The following is a 20,001-nucleotide window of genomic DNA, read 5'->3' on the forward strand; positions in this document are numbered from 1 at the left end:
GAATTAAATAACCTCAAATGCAAAAATCTTCGCTCAGGACAGCTCATAGTTGGCAGTGCCACAGCCCCTCTTCCTAGAGAAGGGCACCTGCTGCAGTCAGAACTTACTGTTGTCTGTGACCTACCACCAGTTCCACAGCAGGAGGATGCTTCTGCTATAGCAGATGGGACACTGCCACCGCAGCCCTTGGAGGTCACCTGCGTCTCTATAAGCTTAAGCCTTCACTAACTAAAATAGAAGATGGTGAGGGTCTGTTAGCATGGCGGGTAGCACACACAGCATGTGCAACACCTTCCTCAAAAGCATCTAATGTGCTTAAACAATACAGCCCTAAACCACGTTTTTTTTTTTTAAATAGTTGCCAGAATCCTTACGATAGCCGCCTTTGTAGCTAGGATTACTAACGCCAGTTTTCAGACTACGTGTTATCAGACACATTAGTCACATACTTTAATAATCCAGCCACAAGTTGAGGATTGCAAAAGGAAAAGCAGTTTTATTTAGTTGTCAACAGGTGCCACTAAACATGGAAAACAAGTGGGGTTTTCATGTTTTGCAATGCACATGCTCATAAAAGATTAAGTTTAAATTACATGCAAGAGACTAAATTTCTTCACACTTTACAAAACAGGTCTGAAGCAAATAAAATGATTGTACATGACATTTACATTAGAAAGAGTACACTAACAGTTGTAGCTCCCGTAAGCACGTCCATGTTCACTCCCTTAGCCAAAAGCTGCCCCACAATTAGGGCATCTTCTCTGCCTCAGTGCAAGACAGAACAGAATCCCAATTGGAAAGAACACAATGGCACACAAAACACCGAGACAGGTGAAGGTGTCCTCCAACACGCCAACCCTGTAAAAACAGAAAACAGACAGTCAAGGACACCCACCAAGTTTGCCCCAAAGTTACCACTTTGTAATCTGGCAGTCACTAAAAAACCACACCATTTTATATACCAAGATAAGGCTCAGAGTTCTGGATGGCGGTTGGTTGGTTGGTTGGTTTGTTTGTTTTCCATTAAAAGGCTTTTATTTTCATGGCTTGCAGCAAAAGGTTTTGAATTATACCACTTAAAGAAAAACAGGAAATTTGCAGGTGATCAGGCTGTAGATAAGAAGCCCAAAAGGTTTAATTCAAAGTAGCTGTTTAGTTCCAGAGAGCAACCACTTCTCTGTCCCTGCAATCCAGGACTGGTACTTGGAACAAACCACCACAGCTCTGAGCAGGTGTGCAACTCCAGATACTGGTAACGGAGCTGCACCGCAGAACACAGCGTGTGACACCTGCTGTACAGTGGGAACGAGTCACAGCACTCTCCCTGCCAAAAGCTTCAACGTGAGAGCCTGTGCTCCTACAGCCCTCTCTGGGCCCTACAGAATCTGAAAGTCACAGCTGTCCTCCCATATCCCTGCATCCTGGCCCAACCAGCTTTGCTAAGGAACTACACGGGAATAACACATCACACTTTCAGGACAGAGACTGTAAGCAAGTATCAAACTTTATTCCCTGCTTACCCTTCTTGGGGGTCAAGTTTTTCTGTATAGGTGAGGATACAATTTTCTAGAACTAAACCTTAGCATCACTGAAGTTTACTCTCATAAACATGAAAAGAAGACTGCTTTTAAAATAATTTACTGACTTCTGGAATGACACAGTGCTAAAGATTTAACTGTACCAGTGTTGTTGTACTGGTTACTGCACACCAAACAACTCCCATTTCTCAGCTTTTCAGGTCTTTTACAACAGGCAGTCACACCTGCCATATGCTTTGCCTACCCATCCCAGAGTGAACCTCAAGTCTCCCACAGTATATGTGCACTAAAGCTCTTTCAGAAAAAAAGTCATCCCTGTTTTCCAAATGCTTTGATCTGATGATTTGGTGCTTTTTCTCAGCTTCTTCCTAAGGAAAAGGTTTGAATGGACAGAGTTGTGTAACGCTGGTTAAGGGCTTCTGGTGACACATCAGCTCATGCTTTCACTAAGCAAGTGAAAACCACTGCAGAGAGCGAGATGCAAATAGGTTTGCTTCAGTCTGTTACTTCAAGTTAATACCTAACTTGGCATTGTCTGGTTCCTGCGGTTGCCAGCACATTCTCTCAGAGGTGCTGGCATGTCTTTCTCCAGAGAGCACAGGTCAGTATCATTAACATGCAAAGGGCTTAGTGCACTGGGCGTTTCAGGCTCTGACCAATTTAGCAGGATACTCACATTCAGACTTCCTAAGGCACCAGAACAGCTCAGAAGTGCAGGACTACTGGCATAAGCTGTTTAACAAGTTAATTTATGGGAGCTAGAAAAGGCCAAGCACGCATCACCACGAAAATAACCCTCAGAAGGTACTCCCCGTTTCTACTGCCAAAAACTGAAGTCTTATAGAACTGTAGGAGAATCTACTAGTGATGGCATGTGGCTCCAGCAGAGTCCTGACTCAATGGCCGCCCTACATGAGAAATCCTGTTTCAGCACAGTTCTGTGACAGCAGAAATTTACCTGAACACACTTCCAGTTTCAGTCCCTTACTTCTTTCTGAAGGGCTGTATCTAAACATCCCCCAAAATGAAGACAGACAGTAAAGCCTGAGTATTCAGACTTAAGAAATTTGAGCAGCTATACTAAATATAGTCAAAATTTGGAGTTCAGCAAAACACTTGATCAAGATGTATCTCTTAAGATTCCCTGGTACAGTGAAAGTCTCCAGGAACAGAGCTAAGTGACCTTGAAATACATGCTACAAGCAGCTGCCAAGGCCAACAAATTGTTTCCCTACAGAGCCATCACAGACAACCAGTTGTACACATAATTAGAGTGAAGGAAGGATGATGCAGACTTGGAGAGCATTTCCTTACTGCAATGTGCTAAAACATTACAATTTGATTAAACTTAAGAGCCATTTTCCTTCCCTTCAACCACCATAAGCAGTCAAAAGGCTTTTCAGAGTGTTCTTGATATTCCGCTGCTTAAGCAACTTCATGTTCAGCTTAAGCTTTCAACATCAGTCCCCTCCTTTCGGTAAGCTTACTTTATTTCTGGTTAACAGAGTTCTTGTGATTGAAGTCGACTTTATATTTGGTATAAAGGTGTTATCAGAGTACAGCTGATCCCAGCAGTAGTTTCATAGTTTCATACCCTCAAATAACACTCCTTTAGAGCAACAAGTTAAACGATGTACACGAATGCTGAAATCACCATACGAATTCTAGTCTCAGCACACAGCTGTCCCAAAGCTCAGACTTTTGTAGCTGGTGCTGTTCCTTGTGGCTACTCCTACAAACTCAGCACATCACCCCTCTGTTCCTTATAAGTCAGGCATGCGCACTGCCACAGCTCCATCTATCAGTGCAGGCACTTTATTTTGCCACAACAATGTAAGATTACCCTTCAACGCTGACATCTGCGTGTCCAGGGAGATGGGAACAATGAGAGATCAGCTCTACAGAAGTGTTCTGCTGTTATGACAAACTCTCCAGGACTTCAGCTCCTACCATTTTTCCCAGAGCTGGAACACGTTTTGTAGACTTAGTTTCAGTGGTGTAGGTACCTCCTTTTCTTCCCATGGCTCTAAAGCACTTCAGGAAAAGCTTCCTCAAACATGGGAAAAGTTTCACCTCTCCGTTCTTTTACCTCCTATTTCCATACCTCTGTCACCAAATCCCAAATCCAGAAATCAACACTGGTTTAAAATAAAACTTATAAAGTATTCATGACACTGCCCAAATTCATAAAACCACCTTTCTCCAGGATAGAATCTCCACATTCAGCACACTGATACAGTCAGCACAGGTTGTAAAGGACAATGGTTCTGGCGTGTCACCCACAGATACTGCTGTTAATACAAGAAGTACGAAAAAACCCTAACATTTACCGAGTACTTCGTACAGTAGTTGCAGTATCAGTAGTATCTTATTCTCTAACTGAAGCAAAAGCAATGTTCAAGGAATTGAGCGTAAGGTAACAGGGGAACTTTTTTCTTCATAGGTAGATTTCTTTAAATCTCCAAAAGATGTGACAGTCTCCACCGATGAGACCTAACCGGACTGCCATACCAGGCAGTTGGTCTATCTTACCTACTGGAGCTTTGTATTTGATTCAAATTACTGATTCTTGCCACAGCACATTGCTGACTTACAGAATGTATGGACTTTAAACCCAGAATCCCACTTTCATTTCTGATATTTCTACTACAAGTTTTAATACTGACCATCAACTACAGACACACTGAATAGCAGCATGAGCAAGTTTCTTGGAATCAGCACTACTGATGGTCTTCCTGATGCAGTTTACCAGAGCTCTCTTCTCCAGGTCAGGTTTGGCAACACCGTCCAGCTGATACTGCAAGTGTTTCTTGTGGGAATGACAAGCACAGTTGTGTGTGCCATCAGCTAGCCTTTATGTGACTGCTGGCTCAAGAACAAGTATGTCCAGTGGGTCACGAGCGTCAGAGAGAAAGGCGCCGTGTAGCACCCACCTTGTGTGCAACGCAGTTCTACCTCTACAGCCAACGTGCTGACAAATTACACTATACACCAGCAGACAAGAAGGAGCCAGGCCACTTCTGCTGCAAAGCAGAAACTCACCCTTGTCTTGGCACATGAGCCACTGACTCACCACGCTTACCCAGCATCACCTCAGCAAACAGCACTCAGAGAAGCTACAGGCGCTAGATTTGCTCAGCTTCATTAGTATTTCTTAGTCTCTGTCTGGTGTTCTGCGACAAAGCACTTCAGCCCAGGATTCCCGTCAGACCGCGGGAGCGGTGCCTGCTTCCCTTCCCCTCTTACCACAGAGCATTCCCCAGCAAAGTGAAGCACCGATGGGGAGAACAGCCAGAGGGGATAGTACTGCCAGGGAAAGAAATATGGAAGGAGTTACTGAAAAATTATGAACAGACCAGCAGTCACTGTCACTAGTAATAAAGAGGCAAATATCATACAGGGGCACATCATGAAGTAAACTTTTTCCATATACTCTGGATTATTAATGCTTCATCCAGATGACTGTACTTAAGACTTCGGTCCTCATTTAAAAAAAAGTAAAAGATGTGGATTAATTAGAGAGAGTCAAAAGGAAAGAGAGACTGTTAAGAAAAAAAAAAAAAGTAGCTCCCAAGCTCCCATCAACCTACTTACCCTTGCTACCCAACTTTCAAGTCCTAATCCCAAAAGAGTTGTTATACCATTAGCCTGTGCCAGGGAACATCAAAATCTTGCTAGGTCGAGTTCAGAGCACACTAACCCTAGCCGAGATGACTTAATTAGACTGACTTTTAAAGCAGAGCTGAAGAGCCTCCTATTAACCCTTGCTTCCAGAGATCTCGAACTAGCTGTCCCACCTGAGCACATTACAGTGTATGGGGGGGGCATTACATAGCATAGCTTAAGGCTAACGGGAAAGCTTTAGCGTAATTTCTCTGCTGTACAACCTCTTTGCCTAGGGCATACCTGGACACTAAAACTGTAAAATTACATTGCAAGTGACCCTCAACATTAGACTGCAATTAAAGAGTGGAGTCAGTAAACAAGGCTCTCGTACTGTTGACTTCAGTCACCAGGGAAACGATGCTACTAGAAGTGCCATCTCCTGGGCAGAATCTGCTAATGGGACTGAAACGCAAAGTGAGATTCAAAACTGTTTAGATAGCCAGAGTGGCTACAGATACAGGGATAGAAAGGACACTAGTGTCCCAGCAAAACTGGCAAGCCTGGAGGCAGAAGTTGAATATGGCAATTTGTACTTGTGGAAATGCATGAAACGCTGAGCACGCTCAGACCAAATAAAAATCAGCAGCAGAAGCTCAGGAGGTGAGGCCTCTCCTTTTCCCCCTCCGCAGGTTAACCCAGTAACATACTATATGTACCGAGAGACTCAGACACAATCGACATTTCTGAGTAATTAAAGATTTAGGGAGTTTCCAGTACTACAGATCCATTCAAGAAAGGCAAAGTCCCTTTTCCAGGCATTTCAATGACACTAAAAATAACACTACTTTGAAAAATACGTACAAAGTGCAGTACACAGTACGTTAAGGGTATTGTTATTTCCTGCCTTACACTAATGCCATCTTTCTCGTTCACCCCGACTGAGCATTCCCTTCCTGCAGGCATTCAACTCTCGCTTTGTGAGTGTTTTTAAATCTTCTCCTTGGCTCTTAATAATTCCATATTCAGTTCCTGCCCTGAAGTCTACCTTTGTGAAGGTAAGCCAGCGTGCTTAGTTAAGAGTATAAGCAGCCTAATTTTGATCTGACCTTAAAGAATAAACACAGTAATTAAACATTAGAGAGGGATCAATCAGGGTACTTCTGGTCAGCCCTGAGTAGCTGCAAGCCCAAGCGTAGATGACTGCTGTCTAACCCATTACAATCAAACCTTGTAATCAGCTTGCAAGGTCCAAGTCTATAGGTCAGCAGATGTCCCTGACACTTGAAATAGAATTTATTTTAAACTCTCTTCCCTCTAAAGAGAGCTATTCATCAGGAAGTGTTTTGTGGTAATGCAAAATGCCAATTAAAAATAAATAAATAAACAAACAAACAAACCCCACACATCGCCATTCATGTTCATCACCAGACCCAGGAAGAAGGACCAGCGAGGGACAAAGCCCGCCGCAGGAAGCACTGCTGGGTCAGCGACAGAGCAAGACCAAGGAAGGCAGAGCCAAGCAGCAGAACAAATCAGCTACAAGCGGCACGCATTTGGAAAGCTTCCCAGAACTGTACCTGCGCGACCTCCCCTGTAACACACCTGGTATTCCAGAGCCAGTGCCTATCACATCTATAGCAGTGTGATATTACTACAGCATCAACTACAAAAACACTTTTGGGCTTCTGTTGGTTTGTGTCACCACTTAATTTTAGATGAGCACTTATCCAAGCACTGCTTAGCCAGTTACTAAATTTAGAAGGGAAAAAAAAAAAAAAACACCACACCCAACCTTTCTGTAACGGAGAATTAATATTTTAGTTTTTGCTTGTGTATCTTACCTAAGCTGCAGAGTAATTAGAGACTCCGCATTCAAGCTGTAGATTCACTAATGTAACCAAACATAAATTTTGTGCTACAGCATAAACCACATAAAAGCTGATTAAAACTGCACCACTCCCAACCTAAAAATAAAGTGTAAAGGTTTATTTATACTGCAAGCAGCGTCTTGGATTTAAGCTATAACTGCAGTTGCCGACTCCATAAAGTAAGGTCAATTACTCCCACTGACAAGTATTTAAAACAAAATTACTTTGCAGACCCCCTTCTTGAAAATAAGTCTTAAAACATTAGTATCTAGTATCTTAAGTCAAATGCTCAGAACCAGAGGGCCAATAGTGAGATCTGCAAATACAGCATCGGTACAATTTAACACGTGCATTTTTAGACTTAACACTACATCACAATATTTAAATGTGTGCTTATCACCATTTTTCATCCCTTACAAATAAAGTTGAAGGGTCATCCCAAGTAATCAGAGACAGTTTGTTTGTACGACAAGCTCTGCAAGAGCTGAAAAGAAACTGCACTTGAGTTAAGGGTGTCTCCAGCTGTCTTCTACACAGATCAAGTGAGTGGAGTTTTCAAATCAGTGTCCCATCTCTCCTGCCACTGAGGCCAGTTGAGTCTTTAACTTTAGATTTAGTGGAAGCATCAGACTAGTGACAAGCATGGATTTTGGAAGCTGCACACCAAATCTTTCATTTTGAACATGAAAACAAACATAGATAGCTTTTCTTTATATCTGTCCTAGCTAACGCAACAACAGCAGCTAGGTTAAGCATGTTTAAATCTTACCTGCAAGCAGCAGAAAAGTTGACAATTATATATGCAACAACTGAGTAAGCACAGGATGTTTACAGTTTGAATTTCCATGAATAGAGGTGCCAGTTCCTCTAGCCTCAGCTTGAAGGCATATAGAATGGTTGTTGATCTGTATTCACAGAAAGGAGCCTGAATCTACACATAGCCACTGGCCTGCCTTCCTCAACACAAGCTGTACATACATGTAAATGCAATTATCCATAAAAGTCACCTTAAGGTAAGGGATACCACAGTATATGCAGATTTATCTGAACTGATTTAGGCCCAGTTCCTATACAGAGAGCTGACTGTGGAGCCAGAGAAATTCTGGCAATGGTACAGCCTTTATCTAGCTGTTGTCTTTCTCGAAATGCCTACAACTGACCAGCCTTCTCTAATGCAGTAGCACCACTGCTTTAATTCCAGTTCTCAGAACGCACTAATTAAGAGACAAGCTTCATGGCTTCACACCAACAGCCTAGCCTCACAAATGCAGCTAAGTACGCCAGCTACAATTCTCTGTAGATGGTGGACACCTATCCATGATGAACTAGCCTGAGACCCGGTGAGGTTTTTCCTCACTTGTCTGCACACACAGCCAAATCAGTATCACCTCAGGTTACCAACAAACAAGGCCAGTTTCCTCCTCTTACCCAAAACAACTCATTGCTAAAGAAATCCTAATTACCAGAATACAGACACCGAGACAAATGGTGACAAATGGTGGAAAAGAAAAAAAAAAGCTATCAACTCAATGACAGATTGGGCGTTAGGTAGGGACCAGATTATCGTTTTTGTATCATCCCATTAGGGAACACATTCCTGCTGTATCTTATTAAATGCGTAAAGTCTCATTTGTTAGAAAATGTGTTTTGAGTATTGTGCACAAATCAGTTCAGAGCAGTAGAACAAGAATCCTCAGGAACAGCAAGAGCTGTGCTGCTCTCACTTGGGGCCCTGATAACAGGCTCACCACCTCCTCTCCTCTGGGCTTCAGCAGCAGACATCCTGCCGAGCAGCTGCCAGCCGCTGCTGTCGGGATGGGGAAAAAAGTTACAGCTATCCGAGTCAGTAATTCCAAATGGCAGCCTCATGGCATCTGCTCAAGCCTGCTGTATCGAGGCTTTCTTCTTTGCAATCACGTGCGTAAGTCACTGCTGAATTTCATGCCCTAACTGCTCCAGCCACCAAATTACAGCGCAGCAGGGATGAGCGCCCCAGCCTGCCCGAACAGCATACGTTTACAAAAAGCTGCAAACTGTAATGCAAGGGAGCTACACCGATTCCCACCACAGGCTGACCATCTTTGTGACAAAACACAGCGCCAGGAGCTGCTGCACTATTACAGCCATTCCTCATCATGGCACTCTTGGAAAGGTATTTCAAAGTTGGCTTCACTCTCAAGATTCAAAAGGATCTCTAGCATGTCAGCCTGCTGTTAGAAACTGAAAATCCACAAGTTTTCCTCAAGATATCAGACGTGCTCTCTAGAGAGCTAGGTCTTGTTTTTGTTGTGGGTTTGTTTTTTTTTTTTTAATTCCTTGCACATTTAACCAGTACATCTTATGAAATTCTACTAAGAATGTTTACATAAGGTTTAAATATAGTTGTTGTGAATGACTATAGAAAACCTATATCCTGAAAGGCTTTCTGTCAAACTGCATACAGCGTTTGTGATTGAAAGAATCAAAGAAAACACAGAGGACTGAAATTTATCACTTAAGTGCAATTTTCCCAGAGTCTATTCTCTCAGGAGAGATATACTTAATTGAAGAAAACAACATTTCAACCAAAACCTGAGAACTTGCTACTTTGTCAAGCTAAAAAAAAAAAAGAAAAACACCAAAAAACAAAACACACCCCCACCAAACACTGCAGCAGGGAGAAGGCTGTAAGAGATTCAAGAATAAATACAGTTTTAATCAAGCTTGTCTGATCCTCCAACCCTGGAAGAAGCTTCAGCGTTGCTATAATTTGGGACCCACAACAGTACTTCTCAAGCAGATGTTTTGTAATTGTCAGAAGAGAAAGCTGCCACAATGCCACAGTGTTACGTCCTCTCCCTCTCCCTTTCTTCCAAAGGACTGAATACTTGTTAAACAGGCAAATAAAAACCCAACAGGGCCCATCACAGGCTCTGTCCCAGATTGTGAAAGAACCAGCTCTTGCAAACATCACATCAAGAGAATGTTTTCACAATTTTTAAAGGGACCTTTCTTCTGTTAAGTAATAGGAAAGCAAACATTCCTTTACAATTTGTTCTACCCAACAACACAAGACAGAGAAAGAGAAAATGAAAGTAACCACAAGAGAAGCAGCCAGACTGCATTCTCCAAGCTAAGAAGATAATTACACGGCTGGATCTCTAAAGTTAGTGGCTGTAATGACTCAATCTGTACTTGGGAACATAAAACAGCTTAAAAGCAGGACTTGGCTGATCCTTAGATGTCAACTACAAGCAATAAAACTGGCTATATTGTGCAACTCAGTTTAATTCTCTGTACATTGGGGTTGGGAGAAAAACTCACACTAAGACAACAGGACTACAACCATCCAAAACATTTTAATAACACAAGGAAGGATGGAACACAGATTAATCCTGAAGTCTGTAATTAGAAAGCAACACTGACCAATGATGAATGAGGATGGTCTGACTAACGAATAACTCTAAGCAAGAGGTACAGCTGGCAAGACAGCAGTCATCCCTCAGATGCAGCAATGCTTCAGAGATAAAAGAAGAAAAAAAAAAAACACACAACTCTATAGTGACCAGGGGCATACTATTTACTTACAGGGAGGCTACTTCTGAAGGTCCTTTGTACTTGTTATGACTTCGTACCATACATCAAGCCTAAAGATCGACTGTACCATAGCTCACTTATGAATCCCCAAGTTCATTTGTGACTGCAGTAAAATAGACTCCTACCCAAATAACAGACCAATAGTGCATATTTCTCAACACTATCTATTTTAAGTTGGAAACTTAACACTATCTATTTTAAGTTTTTATTTCAATTAGCAACATTCATACATGCCACAGTGCAAAAATAGTTTGTATTTCTGATGGCAAAAATCCTCTCAATGGGCTTTAGCCTACACTATCAGTTACATTAATCCACAGCCACAAACAAGGCTTTCTCCTCATCATCTAGAGCCGATGGACTTCAACAATCTTGCACAGCATCAAGTCAGAAGAGCGGCAGGACAATTGACTCGGCAGTTTAATAACAAAGTTTTTTATGTGTGATTAATAGTGTTTGATGTTTATCAGTGCCCTTTCAACAACTTTTCTGTTCAGTGTTGTATTCAGAGTTGCGTTCTTCATAAAATAGGTTTCCAGGCCAAGGAAGTAAACTAGAACTATGTTTAAGGTCTTGAGAAGTCAAAGAGGATTATGAGCTCTTTCTCTAAGAGAAGCTGCCAGTGTAACCTTCCAGCGCGTGAACCCTGACCCTTCAGGTTCCTGTGAATATTTCTAATATTGTGCTTCCCACCCAGCCTCCCTGCCATTTCTCTAGAAGTACCAGACTATCAATTCCTTAACTAGTCAAAAGACATGCAATCTGAGATTTTTCCCTCCTACCCTGATGCTTTGACTCTTCCTCTAAAGACAGTTAGGAAAAAACACAGCGATACTGCAGAGAAGACTACGGCACACCGTTGCTAATAATTACTTGTCCTTGGGATCCCCCCGATCAAGAGTATTTCAGAAGTGCTGAGAAGAGTCCTACAGTTTAAGCAGGGCACTATTATGCCTCATAGTACTCAATGTGTCATAGCTGTCCTCACAACTTAGGGTTTTTTCCACAGCCCAAAACAAAATGTGAGGAACCATGAGTAAACGAGGTTTGGGTGGAGAGTAATTTGCTTTAGGAAAGAGTCCACAAGGTACAGAGCACCAGGTACCCTCCAGCAGAGCAAGTCAGATGACTTAAGAAAACTATTCAAGTGAGGTCACTTAAAAACATCTAACAAATGATAGCTCATTTTCCCAAATTTGGCTAAAGTTAGATATTATACTTGCAAATGACATTTTCAAAGGTGTCTCCTAGAACATCCCAGAATAACTTCCAGCAAAAAGAAAAAAAAAAAAAATCATAAGAATAGCAGCAAGAGTCTACCAATCTTCAGTTATTACAAAGACCACTTCCATAGTAAAATGTTTTGAGATTTATTGAGTTTCAGGCCAGGTCTGTATAAACACACTGCCTGTCTTTTAGCAAGCAACACATAACATCTGTCCTGTCTTCTTGTTGAGCTAAAGCATAAGCATTTTAATGTAATTACTCAGGTGGCAGGATCTACCACATCCTCTGAACACCTCAGTAGTTATTTTCCTTCACTGTTTAAAACATACAGCTTTGAGATCAATAGCTCTAGCTGGTACAGGTTTTTCAGCCTTAACTAGTGGCATTTCAGCAGGCACCTGTTTTTACATAGCACCACAAGATACTTCTTATTTGAATCCACCTTCGAAGACAGGTACTGACTCCCAGACAAACACCAATTCTAACAAAACCAAAAGGCATTCGGGAGACTGCACCTGCCACTACGACAAACTCATCACCACACTGAAACCTGGTGTCATTTCTGCTACTCTAGCATTTCTGTTTCCTACCCTTTTTGAAACAGAAAAGCAAGGGCTCAGACTTGCACAATATTAAGTGCTTCCTCACAAGATGCTACAAGGATAACTCCCATACATTTTAACAGGAAAGGAATGATTCTGCATTTGAGTCAGAGCTGGCCAGGCTCTGAACTGCACCAGCAGCAATCTGGCTGCCCTCCTGGGACAAGAGGAACTGAGAAGTGCAAAGGAACTACAGCTGACTTACCAGCACTAATGTGGAAACAGAGTGCCTCCTTCCCTTTCTTTATGGCTGTTGAGCTCCAAGGGGGAAGTTGTTCTTCTCTTGCAACTCCAACTAATAGCTGACCACTTTTTCTGGTTTTCATCACTTCATCAGATTAACACTTTGAATCATATCTATTAATTTCCCTGTTCTTCTGCAGTAATAAAAGGACTTTTAAAGTAAGAGATCTTTTAAAGCCTTAAGATACTGATGATTTTCAACAAATACTGACAATCACCCAGCCTGGTTTTGCACAGTCTGGATGCTGGGAACTGAGACAGACACCACAGCAGTGGAAGCCCTTCCACAGGACTGCCAGATAACCAGAAGTGACTATAGTCAAAGATTACAGGAAGTTTCACAATAAAATCATGCTACTCACTATCACTGGGCATAAACACATCAGAAAGGACTTCCTGCCATCCTCTCCCCCAAGAACTGGCCCTTTACATCTGTGACTGAATTGCTTTTTCATTAAGAATACGATCCCAACAGGACAAGCTCATACTACATAAATTACAGCACTCCACTGCTAAATTTTAGAGCTTTTTCAATTATTTAAATTCTAATATGCACACACAAAGAGAAACCATTGAAAACCAAGAACCTGTAATTTAAAAAATAAAACCCAAGACGGTTTATTTCCCAACTAGACATCTATTTTACCTGCAAGCAGGACAGCCACCAACTACTACTACAGAAGTGGTAGTAGCAGGCTGTTGAATAATGGTGTACGTGCTCGAATAGGTTGGCTGTGATGTCGGTGGAGGAACAGCATATCCTAAAATAAGAGGGGAAAAAAAAAAAATAAAATCAATCACTGCACATAAGGCACAAAGAACAGTGATAGTAATTTAAAAGTATGGAAACAGAACATGGAAAAAATAGAAATGTAGTCTTGATTGAGCACTTTAAGAAGCTCTATCAAAATCAGAGTTGGAATACACTACTCAGCACATCTAATAGCAAAGCCACTTCATAAACCCAAGTATCTAGTACAATTTAACCATCTAAAAAGGACACTGAGCTAATAATTAACTCTGAGAATTCATTTCAATGCTGTTTGAGCACTAGGGAAAAACAGCTTAAACAAACAATGACCACAGCTTTCACTTCTGGACATGATGTATCAGGTATGTCCTACTCCAGCAGACAAACTAGTTGGAACAGAATAAATCTTCCTCTGGTTTCCACCTTAACTTCCGTATATTAAGTTTGTAACTGGAGAGAGAGGTAGGAGTGATAAGATGCAAGTGGAAAGGAAGCAGGTTGCACAGCACAGAAAATAAAACCCAAACTTTCAGAAAACCCATGTTGTTAGCTAGCGAATGTGTCATTTTATAACAGCTGTAGTTAGAAAACACAAGCCCTTAACTACTGCATTAACACTAACAATTAAAAAAAAAGTTTTTTAAATGGTGAAATGTATGCAGTGTAATCATACAGTCGAGGTACACTTTGCCGAAGTACAATCCATTTTGAGCTGTTGTCCCAGGGCACAGTTCTCAGATTTTCTTTAATATAAAGTTATGCATCTGTAAAGTCCATCAACCTCACTACTTAAAATTAAACAGAAAATAATCAGTTGTGTTTGGATCATAGGAAAATAAGCTCCAAGTTATCAGCAGGAAATCAATCTATGGCCCAAGTTTCAGCCCAATGCTTGATGGCTGGGGTCTGTCTGCTGCATTCTGAAACATTCCCTGAACGCTACGGAGTCCTTCCTGAGACGCTGCTTCTTTCTTTGACAGAGATCAGTATTAATTCAGTTAACAGAAGTACTGTACCTACTCACCTGTGTAAGCCTCTCCAAGACTACTGAGGTGTATCAGAGAAAGCAAAGATTAACCAGAGTACGGCGAACTGTACGCAAAGAAAAGTGCAAGTCTGGGGTCCGTTTTACTGCTGACGGAGCTGTGCCTCTTTGCCATTGTTTTGAGGCGGAAAACCCACACACCCGAGGGACGCCTGCGAACTCGGTGGCTGTTTTGGGGAGGGCAGAACACGAACACGTCGTTACCCCTCAGCTGCACCTCGGGGGGGGAAGGGAGAGGGAGGCGGCGCGTTTAACCCCGGCTCCGCCGCCCTTCCCCTCCCTGCGCTGGAGCCGCAGGACCCCACTGCGCCGCGCCGGGCCGGGCCGGGCCGGGAAGGGGGGGCCGGGCAAGAGGCGCTGGAGTCTCCCCGCTCCCCCCGCCTCTGCCGGGCGGCCGTTCTGCGGCGCAGGCCACGGCCCTTCGCCAGCGCTCCCCCCCCGGCCGCCGGGGGCTGAGCCTCTCCACAGCCGCCCCCTCCGGGCGCCGAAGGGGGACCTCCTCCACAGGCCCCCCTCCGGTCGGTCACCGGGGGCTGAGCCTCTCCACAGCCGCCCACCTCCGGTCACCGGGGGGGTGGGGGGGGCAGCCTCTCCACAGCCGCCCCCCGTCCCAGCGAGGGGCAGCGGGCCGCAAGCTCTCCTCCGCAGGCCGGGCGCACCTCGCCCCCCCGCCCTCTCCCGCCGCCTCAGACCCACCTGCGGCGGCCGCGGCGCCCGGGTAGGGGTAGGGCGGGGGCGGCTGGAAGCCGGGCTGCGGGGCGGGGATAGCGCCGTAGTTGCTCTGCCCGTAGTCGTAGCCCGCGCCCTGGGCGGCGGGGCTGTAGGCGGGGGGCCGCTCCTGCAGCAGGGGCTTGTTGTCCATGCTGGGCCGGCGGCGCCGCTGCCCGCGGAGCCGAGCGGGGCCGAGCGGGGCGGCGAGGGCCGGCAGGAAGCGGCGCCCTCGCCTCAGCGCCCCGCCCCGCCCCGCCCGCGGGCGCCCGAGCTCAGCGGCAGCGCGAGCGCCCGCCCGGCGGCGCCCCGCGCGCGAGGGGAGGGAGGAGATGGGGGGCGGGCGGGGGAGCGGCCCCTCCTCGAGCGCCCCGCGCCGCGCTCGCGGCCGGTCACAAGACTGCGCCCCACGTGATGCCGCCCCCCCCCCCAGCGGGCCACGCAGGGGTTCCTCGGCCTTAAAGGGGCCGCGCACCCCCACCGCTCCCCGCCCGCCGGGGGTGGGGGGGGGACCGACCGGGCCGGGTCCCGGCGGACGGTAACGCCGCGGATGGCCGTTAATTCCGCAGGTGCCGTAGCGCCAAGAGCCGCCTGGAGCCGGGCCCCGGCTGCGCTGCGGGGCGGCGGAGGGGGGCAGGGAGCGGCAGGGCGTGTCCGTGCGTGTGTACATATATATGTATATATTCTGTGTGTTTGCGTTCGCTCAGCACCCACAGTCTGAGGAAAAAGCAGAAATCAGCAGGAAACGGTGCTGCGCTCCGCAGTGACTGCTGCAAACCCCCACCCCGCCGCGGAGGAGCGTTAGCGGGAAAAGAGCCGCGGGGGGGCGGCCCAGAGCGGGAGCGCCGCAGAGAGCGGGAGCGGTTTTGAAAAGAGGTTGAGGAAAAAGCAGAAGACAACTCACGTGGCTCAAAGAAACACTGAAGTTAACGAAAGGCCGCGGGAAGGCAGAGGAAGGCGGGGGGTGCTGCTCTCTCCCGTGCAGCGAACGGAAGGAACGAGTTCACCAGCGCTTTCACCGGGCTCAGCGGCTCCCGAAATCCAAAATCGCTCCTGAAGTCCCAGCTGGACAGCTCAGGCAGATGTCGAAAGGATCTTAAATGTCTTTAATCACCATTAAAACTCTGGCCTCATCCCTCCTTCAACCCTTGAGCTGTCTGATTCCCCAGATCTTTCGGGTTTGCAGTGTGCCCAGGTTTGTCCTTCGCTACAGGTACCACCCCGGCCACCACCACCGCGGCCACCACCGAGCGCCTCCCGCAACAGCACCCCTGCGCAGCAGGGAACACTTAGCCCCATTCCGTGGCAGAGGGACACACCATAAAAAGGGAAAGAGATTAACCATTTGCCTCCAAAGCAAACATTTTTGAAACAGATAGGGATGCAGATTACATGACCCAAAATCCAAGCATCACATGATGGCGAGAGGATCCTGCCCTCCTGCCTTCCGTCTCCTCCCTCCAGTCTGCGCCAGACTCAGCTGGAGGGGCACCGCTCACCCTTTGCAGTGACATTTAAAGACCGCTCCTACTCTGAGGAAAGCTTTTGCGTCCTGTAACTGTAAGAGCATAAATATTACATGAGGTTTTTGAAAGAAAAATCTAAAAGCACAAGTGCAACTCATTGCTTCCTCATTAGGGGAAAGATGCTTCCCTAAAATGAATGTCAAGTGATGAGGAAAAATCCCCCTTTTGAAGAAGTGAGATTTGGCAAAGCGTGGAAGGGCCGGCAGCAGGGAAGCTGCCCGTACAAACTGTCTCCAACTGCATCGGGACAACGGCCGCAAAACAGTGAAACAGGATTTAAAATATCTACTATGCTTTGGACAGAGCAAAGTCGTTTGTAATAACAGGATATTAAAAAGCCCCACAAAGTTGATTTTGGAGCGCTCTAGCCTTGCCTAGGGCAGGGACGCGTCCCGCTCAGAGGGGCAGACCTCCCCTAACTGCGTTCCCATGCAAACCCTATTTTTGCCGGGGTACGCTGCAGGTCATCTTTAGACGGCTGCGATTGTGGGCAGAACTGAGGGAAATCTCCACAGCCGACAAGGGCGAGCAGCCTGAACCGAGGGAGACCTCCCTCCTCCCAAGTCACGCGGGAACCACAAGACCGAAGGACAGAAGTCGGAAGGGGCTTCTGGGTGTTTTCTCTCTCTTTGGCAGGGCCGCGCAGCCCACTTGGGGAGGACGCGGGGTGCACCCTTCACGGGCCATAGGCTGAGAGTGAGGCTCGCATTAACCTGGTGCCCCGGGATTATACAGCAAATCCACTCTTCAAACTGATGGCAAAATGAAAATCGGTTTACGCTCAGCTGTTTGTTTTCGCAAAACCTTTCTCTTGCTAGCTCCTTACAGAATGGAAGTCTCTATTGCAACAGCAGCAACTGAACAAAGCGGGGCGCAGCATCAGGCACACACAGTTCTCATGAGACATCGATTCATTCCCAACTTTTACATCCAAGTACAGCAGCAGCAGAGCCAGCAGACTCGTTAGCTGGGTACAGGCCACAAAAAGTAACGTGCTGCCAGCGTTATGGAGAGCGTTCCTTTGGTTTCACATGTGAGGCCCTCGCAAATAAGTGTAAGAAAACTGTACTTGTTGTAAATGACTTACCATGCAAACTCCTCGCGTGATCAAGCGTTCACGCTGCCATCCTGTAAGGTTACAGGACTGTGGTTCAGAACCCAAAGTGTGCGAAAATGCTGGAAAATGTGTGCTTTGGTCCCTGCGCAGGTTGGTGCCCACCTCAACACAGAGCTTTTGCCCCCTAGTAGCGTTTTGATGATTTGATCATTGTAGTAAAACATCTTTATAACGACCAAGTGCTGCTTAGGTCCCAGGAACTGAATACACATCGAATGTATCAGAGTCACAACTGCTACAAATCTCGCAAAATTAATTTCCCGGGACCTAAACAGTACTTGCTCTTTGTAAAGATGATGATCAAATCACCAGAACACTACTAAGGGGCAAAAGCTCTGTGTGGAGGTGGGCACCGGCCTGCGCGAGGGACCAAGGGGCAGCAGCGGCGCCCCGTGTCCCCGTGTCCCCGCGGGGAGCGCCGCGGGCGGGACGGTCCTGCGCACTCGGGGCTCATTCCGGAGAGTTCAGTGCGCGCACGGACCCCCGAACCACGGCGCTCCGCACAGCCAAGCCCCGAGCCTGCAGGGCGCACACGAGCGGGGCAGGCGGGGTCTCCTTAACTCGGGGCTCCTCCGGCCGCATTCGCCGTGGCTCCGCCGGTTCCCGTTGGGAAAGGCCGCCGTGCCGCCCCCCGCGCCGCGGCTCTGGGGGGCGCAAAGGGCCGGAGGCTGCTGCTGGCGGACCCCCCGCCGTGCGGTTCTGCGAGCAGGCGGCCGCGACAGCTCCCGCCCGTCCCGGGGGGGTTTCCGGGCTCGCTGCGGGCTGAGCCGGGCTCTGACGGCACACGCGGCGGCTCCCGGGCGGCGCCCGCCGGGGCGGCTGTCGCAGCGCAGCCGGGTAGGGACCGGCGCTCACCCGCCGTGGGCGGCAGCCCGCGTCCTCCTGGGAAGAGCGGCTGCTGCGCGGCTACCGGCTGTGACAGCCCGGGCCGTCCCCGTCCCGTCCCCGTCCCCGTCCCTCGGGCGCGACCTTCCCCCTTGCGTCCCGCGCGCACGTCACGCCGGGCGCACGCGGCACCGTCGGCCCGGGCCGCCGTTCCCGCCCCCGCGCGCCGTGACGCACCGCCCCGCCCAATGGCGGCGCTCAGCGCGGCCGCGCGGCGGCGCAGGCAGTGGGCGCGCGGTGCTTCCCGCCCACCGCTGCCTCCGCGGGGCCGCCCGGGCGCGGCGCGGCGGCTCCTTCCGCCGGGAGGCAGGTGAGGGGCGCGCCCCGGCGCCGGGCCCGGGCACAGCCGCTCTCCGCCGGCCGCGGGGCAGGCACGGCAGGGCACGGCAGGGCAGGGCAGCGGGAGATGGGGCGGCCGCCGGGCCCCGCGCAGCCCCCGCCGCGTCCCTGTCCTGCCGCCTTTCCCGGCGGGTCCGGTGCCGGCGGGAGCAGCGAGCGGGGCCATGGGGAGGTGCCGGAGGGTCTTTGGGCCGCGGGTTCGGACCGCCGCCCCCGGAGACCCGCTGCCGCCCGCCGCCCCCTTCCTGTGCGGGGGGGGCGGGGGAGTTAAGGAGGGCGCCCTCCCTCAGCGGCCGCCATGTCGGCCCCGCACCCGCGGGCCGAGCGGGCCTTAGCGCCGCCCGCAGCGGCAGCGCCCGCCGGCGTCACCGGGGGTCGTCGGGGCCCGAAGCGCGGGGGCCCGCGGGGCGGCGGCGGCCCAGCTGCCTGTGGCGGGGCGGCCCGGCCGGGAATGGCGGCTCGGTCAGGGGCTATGGCCCCGTCGGCGCTGACCTGGCGGAGCCGAGGGAGAAGGAGGAAGAGGAATTTAGCAGGTGCGGGGCCGATTTTTTCCAGTCCCCCGAGAACACCGGGGAACCTCTGCACTCACTGAAATGCGCGGCAGCCGCGAGCGCTGAGCGTCCCTCGGAATCAACCAACGGTCCTCTCTCTTCCGCAGCGCTGCCACTGCGAAGGGGCCCAAACTGAGGTCTTAAAAGTAGTTTATAATCCCAAATGCATTTGGGATTTTCCCATGATTCTCTAAACGCTCTGCCTCAAAAGTTCAGAAGAAAGAATATGCAGAAACTCCCTTTGTGTGTTTTAACCCAGTCGCATCTGCCTGGATTATCTTAATTCTCCCCAACCTGTATTTTTCTTAACTTCATAACCTTTGGAATCTTTGGAGCATCCGCTACCTTTTTCTGAGCTGTTCCAGGTTCTTTTCTGCCTGCCTGGGCTGTTGTTCCAGGTGCAGGCCTCCATTTGTAAT

General features: G+C 48.1%; 1 protein-coding gene across 1 annotated transcript; it reads right to left on the reverse strand.

Annotated features, from left to right (window-relative positions):
* Nucleotides 1-469: 469 nt before the first annotated feature.
* Nucleotides 470-15,422, reverse strand: BRI3 (brain protein I3). Its single transcript, XM_082490443.1, has 3 exons — nt 15,153-15,422; nt 13,307-13,421; nt 470-858 (listed from the first exon to the last, which is right to left on the reverse strand). Exons 1-3 carry the CDS (start codon nt 15,316-15,318, stop codon nt 726-728), a joined length of 414 nt encoding a protein of 137 aa, XP_082346569.1. The 5' UTR covers nt 15,319-15,422; the 3' UTR covers nt 470-725.
* Nucleotides 15,423-20,001: the final 4,579 nt, after the last annotated feature.

The sequence above is a fragment of the Vanellus vanellus genome (genome assembly GCF_965231255.1).
Source record: "Vanellus vanellus genome assembly, chromosome: 14".
Classification (NCBI taxonomy): Eukaryota; Metazoa; Chordata; class Aves; order Charadriiformes; family Charadriidae; genus Vanellus; species Vanellus vanellus.